This window comes from Oncorhynchus gorbuscha, linkage group LG11, assembly GCF_021184085.1.
Source record: "Oncorhynchus gorbuscha isolate QuinsamMale2020 ecotype Even-year linkage group LG11, OgorEven_v1.0, whole genome shotgun sequence".
Taxonomy (NCBI): Eukaryota; Metazoa; Chordata; class Actinopteri; order Salmoniformes; family Salmonidae; genus Oncorhynchus; species Oncorhynchus gorbuscha.
Genome location: NC_060183.1, coordinates 84,896,581 through 84,910,180, shown reverse-complemented (window position 1 = coordinate 84,910,180; position 13,600 = coordinate 84,896,581). Strand labels below are relative to the sequence as shown.

The window sequence follows — 13,600 nt, the reverse complement described above, 5'->3', positions numbered from 1 at the left end:
TTCTATATCCTCTGAGTGGTACAGTAACTGCTCTACAGAGGAGCCTGTTGTTCTATATTCTCTGAGTGGTACAGTAACTGCTCTACAGAGGAGCCTGTTGTTCTATATTCTCTGAGTGGTACAGTAACTGCTGCTCTACAGAGGAGCCTGTTGTTCTATATTCTCTGAGTGGTACAGTAACTGCTCTACAGAGGAGCCTGTTGTTCTATATCCTCTGAGTGGTACAGTAACTGCTCTACAGAGGAGCCTGTTGTTCTATATCCTCTGAGTGGTACAGTAACTGCTCTACAGAGGAGCCTGTTGTTCTATATCCTCTGAGTGGTACAGTAACTGCTCTACAGAGGAGCCTGTTGTTCTATATTCTCTGAGTGGTACAGTAACTGCTCTACAGAGGAGCCTGTTCTATATTCTCTGAGTGGTACAGTAACTGCTCTACAGAGGAGCCTGTTGTTCTATATCCTCTGAGTGGTACAGTAACTGCTCTACAGAGGAGCCTGTTGTTCTATATTCTCTGAGTGGTACAGTAACTGCTCTACAGAGGAGCCTGTTGTTGTATATCCTCTGAGTGGTACAGTAACTGTAGTGACCCATATTATCTCATTACTGTCATTTTTTTTTATTTATTTATTTACCTTTATTTAACTAGGCAAGTCAGTTAAGAACAAATGATTATTTTCAATGACGGCCTGGGAACAGTGGGTTTATTTAACTGCCCGTTCAGGGGCAGAACGACCGATTTGTACCTTGTCAGCTCGGGGATTTGAACTTGCAACCTTTCGGTTACTAGTCCAACTCTCTAACCACTAGGCTACCCTGCCGCCCCATTTACTTCTAGATGTTAAACACTGTGGTTTTCTGATGATGGGAGAAGTTATTTTTCCCTCTGTGCACTACACTATAAAGGGGCAAATCCTTCTTTACCAGGACCATGTCTTTCTCTATGGAGGTCTGAGAGATATTAAAACGTAACTGGGAGCCAGTTACCATGAAATAGTTTACACAATTCTGAATACTTTGGTATACAATTGGCCCAATGAAAGTCTGTCCTTTTCAATTGGTTGATCTAACACCCTTTCTGTCTGTTTGTCTCTCTCTCCAGACTTTGGATGGTCAGAACATCTATAACGCGTGCTGCACTCTGCGTGTGGAGTTCTCCAAGCTGACCAGCCTGAATGTGAAGTACAACAACGACAAGAGCCGAGACTTCACCCGCCTGGACCTTCCCTCCGGAGACGGACAGCCCACCATGGACCCTGCTATGACCGCCGCCTTCGGTGAGATAATAACACAGTTATTACTAAGAGCAAGAACAGTTTGAATTTCCCATAATGTCACTCTTAGACCCCCCCATGCTAAACAGTCTCATCCACTTCCTTTCTGTCCCCTTCACCCTTCCTCTCTGTCCATTCCATGTCCTGTCTGTCCCCTTCACCCTTCCTCTCTGTCCATTCCATGTCCTGTCTGTCCCCTTTACAGTCTCATCCACTTCCTTTCTGTCCCCTTCACCCTTCCTCTCTGTCCATTCCATGTCCTGTCTGTCCCCTTTACTGTCTCCTCCCTCTGTCCATTCCATGTCCTGTCTGTCCCCTTTACCCTTCCTCTCTGTCCATTCCATGTCCTGTCTGTCCCCTTTACTGTCTCCTCCCTCTGTCCATTCCATGTCCTGTCTGTCCCCTTTACCCTTCCTCTCTGTCCATTCCATGTCCTGTCTGTCCCCTTTACTGTCTCCTCCCTCTGTCCATTCCATGTCCTGTCTGTCCCCTTTACCCTTCCTCTCTGTCCATTCCATGTCCTGTCTGTCCCCTTTACTGTCTCCTCCCTCTGTCCATTCCATGTCCTGTCTGTCCCCTTTACTGTCTCATTCACAACTCGTCCAATTAGCTACTATTCTCACTCCTTGTAAAGCTCCTTGTGGAACTGTGACGTCAGAGAATGAGTCCTGGTGAAGGGTATAGATTGTTCGACAAAACCCTGTCATCCATCTCCTGCACGGTTTAATGGTTATTATGTTTACGGTTGAAAACACTACCTCTTATCAGTGTTGTTGTGTTGGCTGATTTGGGTAAATAATTTCCCTTTAGAATGATGTGATTTCTCCTATTACCTGGCATTTAAAATGGTTAATTCCGAGCCAGGGACGTTGTGGATGTCTGTTGTTGGTTGGCTGGTTCCCTGGCTGATGATGATGATGGTGATGATGATGATGGTGTTCCTGTGTGTCTATGTGATGTTAATGCTATCAGCTTGGAGCACACTGCAGTGCACATTCATCAAAGAGAAATCTTGTCTTTTTATCATCCGATACAAAGGCCACGTTGTTCTACTGCCCACAGAACTGAGCCGCTGCTCAGTGTGTGTGTGTGTGTGTTTTCTCAGTATCTCCAGCAACCCTCTGTTCAGACAGCTCTTCTGATTTATAAAGCAGCCTGGAACAACAAGATGCACCACCACCCACCCCCTTCCTAATCACACACACACACACACACACACACACACACACACACACACACACACACACACACACACACACACACACACACACACACACACACACACACACACACACACACACACACACACACACACACACACACACACACACACACACACACACACACACACACACACACACACACACACACACACGGGCAACCCAAGGTGGGTGGTTGCTGGTGAATTCACCATTATTAAACCGTGATGTCCCATTATTAAACCGTGATGTCCCATTATTAAACTGTGATGTCCCATTATTAAACTGTGATGTCCCATTATTAAACCGTGATGTCCCATTATTAAACCGTGATGTCCCATTATTAAACCGTGATGTCCCATTATTAAACCGTGATGTCCCATTATTAAACCGTGATGTCCCATTATTAAACCGTGATGTCCCATTATTAAACCGTGATGTCCCATTATTAAACCGTGATGTCCCATTATTAAACCGTGATGTCCCATTATTAAACCGTGATGTCCCATTATTAAATCACAGTCAACTGGTTCAACCATGTGTTGTTGTTGAGACACCAAGCTCTCTGCTGTCCTGAGGAGGAAACTGGTTGGTTCTGTAGAGTAGAGACTGTCTGTGTCCCAAATGGCTAAATTCCCTATATTGTTCACTATATGGGCACTGGTCAAATGTAGTGCACTATGTAGGGAATAACGAGCCATTTGGGATGTAACCTAACTCTCCTGTCTGTGAGAGTGAAATGCTTGTATAGACTGAGCCTGTGAACATTCTTCTTTAATGAACTGTGAACCGTCCAACATTTTAATTTCCTGTACTGCCATTCCAACAACTCCCTCTATGAGGAAATTGAAATGCAGTGTTCTCGTTTGGGATTGCTTTTGTGTTGTTTTGAGGGGGCATAAAGAAGAATGTGTCTCATGGAATTTCACAGATTGTAGGGGGCTTGAATTTGGAATCTCAGATTTGAATATTCAGAATGTTGTGAATGGTTAGTTTTATACAGTAGGGGAGAGTGGGGTAAGTTGATCCACCCTTGTTTCTTGGAAACTTTACACAAAATTAATAATTTGACCAAATATTTAGCATGTTGTCATAAGTATATTTTGCAAACTGCCGTTCAAAAGTTTAGCTCACTTAGGGGTAACAAACAAGTGTTTGTTAGGTGTTAAGCCTGTGTTAAACAAGTGTTTGTTAGGTGTTAAGCCTGTGTTAAACAAGTGTTTGTTAGGTAAGGAGTGTTTACCCCACTCTCCCCTATGTGTCTTTGTGTGGTCTAAGGAGTGTTTACCCCACTCTCCCCTATGTGTCTTTGTGTGGTCTAAGGAGTGTTTACCCCACTCTCCCCTATGTGTCTTTGTGTGGTCTAAGGATGTGTCTTTGTGTGGTGTTTTTATGTGTCTTTGTGTGGTCCCAGTCTCCCCTATGTGTCTTTGTGTGGTCTAAGGAGTGTTTACCCCACTCTCCCCTATGTGTCTTTGTGTGGTCTAAGGAGTGTTTACCCCAGTCTCCCCTATGTGTCTTTGTGTGGTCTAGGGAGTGTTTACTCCACTCTCCCCTATGTGTCTTTGTGTGGTCTAGGGAGTGTTTACCCCACTCTCCCCTATGTGTCTTTGTGTGGTCTAGGGAGTGTTTCGACTGATTTGCTCTTTGGGGTTTAGGGTGGGTTAACAAGGCTTTATAATACACACTTGATTAATTGATTGATTGATTTGTGTTTCCAGGTGCTCCAGGTATCATCTCTTCACCTTATGCTGGGGCAGCAGGTTTTTGCCCCACGATCGGATTCTCCCAAGCAGGTAGGTACACCCCACTATCACCCTCCTCTGGCCCCATACCCCCTATATAGGTAGGTATCACCCTCCTCCTGCCCCATACCCCCTATATAGGTAGGTATCACCCTTCTCCTGTCCCATACCCCCTATATAGGTAGGCATCACCCCACTATCACCCTCCTCCTGCCCAATACCTCCTATATAGGTAGGTATCACCCCACTATCACCCTCCTCTGGCCCCATACCCCCATATATAGGTAGGCATCACCCCACTATCACCCTCCTCCTGCCCAATACCCCCTATATAGGTAGGCATCACCCCACTATCACCCTCCTCCAGCCCCATACCCCCTATATAGGCAGGCATCACCCTCCTCCTGCCCCATACCCCCTATATATGTAGGTACCACCCCACTATCACCCACTATCACCCTCCTCCAGCCCCATACTCCTAGGTAGGTAGGTAGGTAGGTAGGTAGGTAGGTAGGTAGGTAGGTAGGTAGGTAGGTAGGTAGGTAGGTAGGTAGGTCCAAAGACAGACATAGCCCATCAGACCACACCATCCCCATTGAATTGTGGGGGAATCCGGTTTAAGTCCTTATATTTCTATTGGTACATCACCACCATCCTCCTCCTCCTACTGCCGCGTCTCAAATTCAGACCCCTTCACTTTTTACACATTTTGTTACATTACAGCCTTACTCTGAAATGTATTCAATTGTTTTCCCCCCTCATCAATCTGCACACAATACCCCATAATGACAAAGTAAAAACTAGTTTAAAAAAACAAACATTTTTTCTAATTTATATAAAATAAAATAAACATAAACATTACATTTATATACAGTGGGGCAAAAAAGTATTTAGTCAGCCACCAATTGTGCAAGTTCTCCCACTTAAAAAAGATGAGAAAAGCCTCATTTTCATCATAGGTACACTTCAACTATGACAGACACAATGAGAAAAAAAATCCAGATAATCACATTGTAGGATTTTTTTATGAATTTATTTGCAAATGATGGTGGAAAATAAGGTAAAGGTCAAAGGGTCTGAATACTTTCCGAAGGCTCTGTGGTACACTGCTTTTGTCAGTGGGGCAAAATAAGCCTAAATAAGTTCAGGAGTAAAATTGTGTTTAAAAACTTCTTACGGATAGGCGGGACAGTCACAAAAACCAGGAAAATGCAGCGAACTTTCATTAAATCACACATGTAAGATACTCAATTAAAGCTACACTCGTTGTGAATCCAGCCAACATGTCAGATTTTAAAAAGGCTTTTCGGTGAAAGCATAAGAAGCTATTATCTGATGATAGCACAACAGTAAACAAAGAGAGTAGCATATTTCAACCCTGCAGACGGTACACAAAACGCAGAAATAAAATATAAATCATGCCTTACCTTTGACGAGCTTCTTCTGTTGGCACTCCAATATGTCCCATAAACATCACAAATGGTCTTTTTGTTCGATTAATTCCGTCCATATATATCCACAATGTCAATTTATAAAGCACGTTTGATCCAGAAAAAACAGCTTCCAAAAAACGCAACGTCACTACAAAATAGTTCAAAAGTTGCCTATACATTTTGCCAAAATATTTCAAACTACTTTTGTAATACAACTTTAGGTATTTTTAAACGTTCATAATCGATCAAATTGTAGACGGGTCTATCTGTGTTCAATACAGGAAGACACCAAACCAACGCTACTTTTCACGTCTTGCGCAACTCTCAACAGTGTTACCTAGTTTCAAATTGGCCTACTTCTTCATTGCACAAATGAATAACCTCAACCAAATTCCAAAGACTGGTGACATCCAGTGGAAGCGGTAGGAACTGAAAACCAGTTCCTCTCTCTCTCTCTCTAACACCCAGACACACAGCTTCAGGTGACCATCTAGCCTGTGTTACAGAACGATGACCTCCCCCACCCCCCTCCGCTCTCTCTCTCTCTAACACCCAGACACACAGCTTCAGGTGACCATCTAGCCTGTGTTACAGAACGATGACCTCCCCCACCCCCCTCCTCTCTCTCTCTAACACCCAGACACACAGCTTCAGGTGACCATCTAGCCTGTGTTACAGAACGATGACCTCCCCCACCCCCTCCTCTCTCTCTCTCAAATCAATTCAATTTAAGGGGCTTTATTGGCATGGGAAACATATGTTTACATTGCCAAAGCAATGGATGTCATAAGGTGAATGCACCAATTTGTAAGTCGCTCTGGATAAGAGCGTCTGCTAAATGACTTAAATGTAAATGTAAATGTAAAAAAATATCGTTTGCAAACGAGAGCTCACTGAACAGAGACCTCAAAAACATTCTGAACGGTTCGTCCTCGGGGTTTTGCCTGCTACATACGTTCTGTTATACTCACTGACATGATTCAAACTGTTTTAGAAACGTCAGAGTGTTTTCTATCCAAATCTACTAATAATCTTATATTCTTGGCATGAGGAAGTTGAAATTAGGCACGCTATTTGTCCAAAAGTGAAATCCCACATTTATGTCAAGTTGGCTGGATGTCCTTTGGTTGGTGGACCATTCTTGATACACATAGGAAACTGTTGAGCGTGAAAAACCCATCAGCATTGCAGTTATTTCTTTTTGTTACTTTTACCCCTTTTTTGTGGTATCCAATTGGTAGTTACAGTCTTGTCTCATCGCTGCAACTCCTGTATGGACTCGGGGCGGGGGGCCAAAGTCGAGAGCCGTGCGTCCTCCGAAACACAACCCAACCAAGCCGCACTGCTTCTTGACACAAAGCCCGCTTAACCCGAAAGCCAGCCGCACCATTGTGATGGAGAAAACACTGTACACCTGGCGACCGTGTCAGCGTGCACTACGCCCAGGCCCGCCACAGGAATCGCTAGTGAGCGATGGGACAAGGACATCCCTGCCGGCCAAACTCTCCCCTAACCCAGACGACACTGGGCCAAATGTGCGCCGCCCCATGGGTCTCCTGGTCGTGGCCGGCTCCTACAGAACCTGGACTCGAACCCAGAATCTCTAGTGGCACAGCTAGCACTGCGATGCAGTGTCTAAGACCACTGCGCCACTCGGGAGGCCCAACGTTGCCGTTCTTGACAGAAACCGGTGCACCTGGCACCTATTACCATACCCCGTTCAAAGACACTTTAATGTTTTGTCTTTCCCATTCATCTTCTGAATAGCACACATACACAATCCATGTTTGAATTGTCTCAAGTCCTCCGACCCTGGGCCCTCCCCCTCCTCCTCTCCCTCCTATGACCCTGGGCCCCCCCCTCCTACCCTCCTCTCCCTCCTATGACCCTGGGCCCTCCCCTCCTCCTCTCCCTCCTATGACCCTGGGCCCCCCCCCCTCCCTCCCTCCTATGACCCTGGGCCCTCCCCCTCCTCCTCTCCCTCCATGACCCTGGGCCCTCCCCCTCCTCCCTCCCTCCTATGACCCTGGGCCCTCCCCCTCCTACCCTCCCCCTCCCTCCTATGACCCTGGGCCCTCCCCCTCCTACCCTCTCTCCTATGACCCTGGGCCCTCCTCCTCTCCCTCCTATGACCCTGGGCCCTCCCCCTCCTCCTCTCCCTCCTACGACCCTGGTCCCTCCTTCCCCCTCCTTTTGACCAAGGGCCCTCCCCCCTACTTCCCTCCTCCTTCTGACCAAGGGCCCTCCCCCTCCTCCTACGACCCTGGGCCCTCCCCCCCCCTCCTTCTGACTAAGGGCCCTCCCTCCTCCTATGACCCCGAGTCCTCCCCCTTGTCCAGTAGGCCCGCCCTTTGACCTGCTCTCATGCGTGCCCCCAGGTCTGTCCATGCACACGATGGCAGGAATGGGACCCCTCGTCTCGGGACGGATGACCCTGCACGGCATGGCGCCCATCGCCGTTCACTCTGTTCTCCTTGTCTCCAACCTCAACCCCGATGTGAGTGACCCCCTGTCAATGTCCACTCTATCCTCATTGTTTTCGTCCCGAATGGCTCCCTATTCCCTATATAGTGTACTACCTATTCCCTATATAGTGTACTACTTTTGACCAAAGCACAATGGGTTTTGTGTCTAAAGTAGTGCACCACATAGGGTATAGGGGGCCATTAGGGACTTAACGTGTTGAATAGAATTCTGCTGGGTCTTATTGGATTCTTCAGATAAGCAGCATTAGGGCTGAGCTACTGCTGCCTGGCTGGCTGCCTGGCTGGCTGCCTGACTGGCTGGGTGGGTGGCTGGGTGGCTGGGTGGCTGCCTGGCTGGCTGGCTGGCTGGCTGCCTGGCTGGCTGGCTGGCTGGCTGGCTGGCTGGCTGGGTGGCTGGCTGGGTGGGTGGGTGGCTGCCTGGCTGGGTGGCTGGCTGGCTGGCTGGCTGGCTGGGTGGGTGGCTGGGTGGCTGGCTGGCTGCCTGGCTGGCTGGCTGGCTGGCTGGCTGGGTGGGTGGCTGGGTGGCTGCCTGGCTGGCTGGCTGGGTGGCTGGGTGGCTGGCTGGGTGGCTGCCTGGCTGGCTGGGTGGGTGGGTGGCTGGTTGGGTGGCTGGCTGGTTGGCTGGTTGGCTGGGTGGGTGGCTGGCTGGGTGGCTGGTTGGGTGGCTGGCTGGCTGGCTGGCTGGCTGGCTGGCTGGCTGGCTGGGTGGGTGGCTGGCTGGCTGGCTGGGTGGGTGGGTGGGTGGGTGGGTGGGTGGGTGGGTGGTGGTTGGCTGGCTGGCTGGCTGGGTGGGTGGCTGGTTGGGTGGCTGGCTGGGTGGCTGGCTGGCTGGGTGGCTGGGTGGGTGGGTGGCTGGCTGCCTGGCTGGCTGGCTGGCTGGCTGGCTGGCTGGCTGGGTGGGTGGGGGCTGGCTGGCTGGCTGGCTGGGTGGCTGGCTGGGTGGGTGGCTGGGTGGGTGACTGGCTGGCTGGCTGGGTGGCTGGCTGGGTGGCTGGCTGGGTGGCTGGGTGGCTGGCTGCCTGACTAGCTCGGTGGGTGGCTGGCTGGTTGGGTGGCTGGCTACGTCTGATGAAGCCATCAATATGAGACAAGGAAAGGAAATGGAACAGGCTTGGTTGGCTACTGAGCCAATTTAATTAGAGAGCAATGTATATCACACCACACCAGTCTTAACCAGCTGACTGACTTGCTCATTCTTCTTCCTCTTTCTCCCTGCAGAGCATATCACCACACGAACTGTTCATCCTATTTGGTAAGGAGGCTTGGATTTATTATTGGCTGAAATATATTTATTAGATTTCATAAAGACAAGCATTGAAATGGGACAAATGTAGTAATGGCTTTGGTTGTTAGGCACTGCCTAGCCTGCTTGTGTGGCTACCGTGGTTACCAACAGTAACCACGGTAATCTGTGATTGGCTGATAAGGATACTTCCTGTCTAACCACTCATCCGGAATCTTCTCTGTTCTCTGTTCTCTATATATATACACACACACACACACACACACACACACACACACACACACACACACACACACACACACACACACACACACACACACACACACACACACACACACACCTCTATCTCTATCTCCCTCTAACACACGGGACTGAACAATGCAGAGAAGTAATGTACTGTATGTGCCTCACACCTCTCTGCCCTCCCCTTTCTATCTCTCTCCCCCTCCTCGCCCTCTCTCCTCCCTCCTCCCCCCTTTCTCTCTGCCCTCCCCCTCTCTCTCCTCCCTCCTCCCCCCTCTCTCCTCCCTCCTCCCCCACTTTCTCTCTGCCCTCTCCCTTCTCTCTCTCCCCCTCCTCCCCCTCTCTCCTCCCTCCTCCCCCCTTTCTCTCTGCCCCCCTTCTATCTCTCCCCCTCCTCCCCCTCTCTCTCCTCCCTCCTCCCCCCTTTCTCTCTGCCCTCCCCCTCCTATCTCTCTCCCCCTCCTCCCCCTCTCTCTCCTCCCTCCTCCCCCCTTTCTCTCTGCCCTCCCCCTTCTCTCTCTCCCCCTCTCCCTCCTCCCCCTTTCTCTCTGCCCCCATTCTCTCTCGCTCTCCCCCTTTCTCTCTCTCTGACCCCCTTCTATCTCTCCCTCCCTTCTCTCTCCCTCCCCCCTTCTCTCTCTCTCTGACCCCCTTCTATCTCTCCCTCCCTTCTCTCTCCCTCCCTCCCCCTTCTCTCTCTCCCTCCCCCTTCTCTCTCTCCCTCCCCCTTCTCTCTCTCCCTCCCCCTTCTCTCTCTCCCTCCCCCTTCTCTCTCTCCCTCCCCTTCTATCTCTCCTTCCTCCACGCTCTTTCTGCCCCCCCTTCTATCTCTCCCTCCCCTCCTCTCTCTCTCTAGGGGTGTATGGTGATGTGCATCGGGTCAAGATTCTGTTCAACAAGAAAGAGAATGCCTTAATCCAGATGGCCGACGCTACTCAGGCCCAGCTTGGTGAGAGGACAGAACCTACTGTTATAATACTGAGAGGACAGAACCTACTGTTATAATACTGAGAGGACAGAACCTACTGTTATAATACTGAGAGGACAGAACCTACTGTTATAATACACTACTCAGGCCCAGCTTGGTGAGAGGACAGAACCTACTGTTATAATACCGAGAGGACAGAACCTACTGTTATAATACGCTACTCAGGCCCAGCTTGGTGAGAGGACAGAACCTACTGTTATAATACTGAGAGGACAGAACCTACTGTTATAATACACTACTCAGGCCCAGCTTGGTGAGAGGACAGAACCTACTGTTATAATACACTACTCAGGCCCAGCTTGGTGAGAGGACAGAACCTACTGTTTTAATACAGAGAGGACAGAACCTACTGTTATAATACGCTACTCAGGCCCAGCTTGGTGAGAGGACAGAACCTACTGTTATAATACACTACTCAGGCCCAGCTTGGTGAGAGGACAGAACCTACTGTTATAATACTGAGAGGACAGAACCTACTGTTATAATACTGAGAGGACAGAACCTACTGTTATAATACGCTACTCAGGCACAGCTTGGTGAGAGGACAGAACCTACTGTTATAATACTGAGGACAGAACCTACTGTTATAATACTCAGGCCCAGCTTCGTGAGAGGACAGAACCTACTGTTATAATACACTACTCAGGCCCAGCTTGGTGAGAGGACAGAACCTACTGTTATAATACGCTACTCAGGCCCAGCTTGGTGAGAGGACAGAACCTACTGTTATAATACACTACTCAGGCCCAGCTTACTGAGAGGACAGAACCTACTGTTATAATACTGAGGACAGAACCTACTGTTATAATACTGAGAGGACAGAACCTACTGTTATAATACTGAGAGGACAGAACCTACTGTTATAATATAATGTTATAATACTGAGAGGACAGAACCTACTGTTATAAGGCCCAGCTTGGTGAGAGGACAGAACCTACTGTTATAATACACTACTCAGGCCCAGCTTGGTGAGAGGACAGAACCTACTGTTATAATACGCTACTCAGGCCCAGCTTGGTGAGAGGACAGAACCTACTGTTATAATACGCTACTCAGGCCCAGCTTGGTGAGAGGACAGATCCTACTGTTTTAATACGCTACTCAGGCCCAGCTTGGTGAGAGGACAGAACCTACTGTTTTAATACTGAGAGGACAGGACCTACTGTTATAATACTCAGGCACAGCTTGGTGAGAGGACAGAACCTACTGTTTTAATACTGAGAGGACAGAACCTACTGTTATAATACTCAGGCTCAGCTTGGTGAGAGAACAGAACAGATCCCACTGTTACACTGAGACAACAGAACAGATCCCACTGTTACACTGAGACACCAGAACAGATCCCACTGTTACACTGAGACAACAGAACAGATCCCACTGTTACACTGAGACACCAGAACAGATCCCACTGTTACACTGAGACAACAGAACAGATCCCACTGTTACACTGAGACAACAGAACAGATCCCACTGTTACACTGAGACACCAGAACAGATCCCACTGTTACACTGAGAGAACAGAACAGATCCCACTGTTACACTGAGACAACAGAACAGATCCCACTGTTACACTGAGACACCAGAACAGATCCCACTGTTACACTGAGAGAACAGAACAGATCCCACTGTTACACTGAGACACCAGAACAGATCCCACTGTTACACTGAGACACCAGAACAGATCCCACTGTTACACTGAGACACCAGAACAGATCCCACTGTTACACTGAGACACCAGAACAGATCCCACTGAGACACCAGAACAGATCCCACTGTTACACTGAGACACCAGCACAGATCCCACTGAGACACCAGAACAGATCCCACTGAGACACCAGAACAGATCCCACTGTTACACTGAGACACCAGCACAGATCCCACTGAGACACCAGAACAGATCCCACTGAGACAACAGAACAGATCCCACTGAGACAACAGAACAGATCCCACTGTTACACTGAGACACCAGAACAGATCCCACTGAGACACCAGAACAGATCCCACTGAGACACCAGAACAGATCCCACTGTTACACTGAGACACCAGCACAGATCCCACTGAGACACCAGAACAGATCCCACTGAGAGGACATAACAGATCCCACTGAGACACCAGAACAGATCCCACTGAGACACCAGAACAGATCCCACTGAGACACCAGAACAGATCCCACTGAGACACCAGAACAGATCCCACTGTTACACTGAGACACCAGCACAGATCCCACTGAGACACCAGAACAGATCCCACTGAGACAACAGAACAGATCCCACTGTTACACTGAGAGGACAGAACAGATCCCACTGTTACACTGAGACACCAGCACAGATCCCACTGAGACACCAGAACAGATCCCACTGAGACAACAGAACAGATCCCACTGAGACAACAGAACAGATCCCACTGTTACACTGAGACACCAGAACAGATCCCACTGAGACACCAGAACAGATCCCACTGAGACACCAGAACAGATCCCACTGTTACACTGAGACACCAGCACAGATCCCACTGAGACACCAGAACAGATCCCACTGAGAGGACAGAACAGATCCCACTGAGACACCAGAACAGATCCCACTGAGACACCAGAACAGATCCCACTGAGACACCAGAACAGATCCCACTGAGACACCAGAACAGATCCCACTGTTACACTGAGACACCAGCACAGATCCCACTGAGACACCAGAACAGATCCCACTGAGACAACAGAACAGATCCCACTGTTACACTGAGAGGACAGAACAGATCCCACTGTTACACTGAGAGGACAGAACAGATCCCACTGTTACACTGAGACAACAGAACAGATCCCACTGAGACACCAGAACAGATCCCACTGAGATACCAGAACAGATCCCACTGTTACACTGAGACAACAGAACAGATCCCACTGTTACACTGAGACAACAGAACAGATCCCACTGTTACACTGAGAGGACAGAACAGATCCCACTGAGACAACAGAACAGATCCCACTGTTACACTG

At 48.9% G+C, this 13,600-nt stretch overlaps 1 protein-coding gene across 1 annotated transcript in view; it reads left to right on the top strand.

Annotated features, from left to right (window-relative positions):
• LOC123989572 (polypyrimidine tract-binding protein 3-like) overlaps nucleotides 1–13,600 on the top strand; it is a 70,126-nt gene that overhangs the window by 47,945 nt on the left and 8,581 nt on the right. The window contains 5 exon segments of the mRNA XM_046290688.1: nucleotides 1,100–1,274; nucleotides 4,192–4,266; nucleotides 8,027–8,145; nucleotides 9,353–9,386; nucleotides 10,477–10,569. Of these exon segments, the coding sequence (XP_046146644.1) occupies nucleotides 1,100–1,274; nucleotides 4,192–4,266; nucleotides 8,027–8,145; nucleotides 9,353–9,386; nucleotides 10,477–10,569 (496 nt within the window).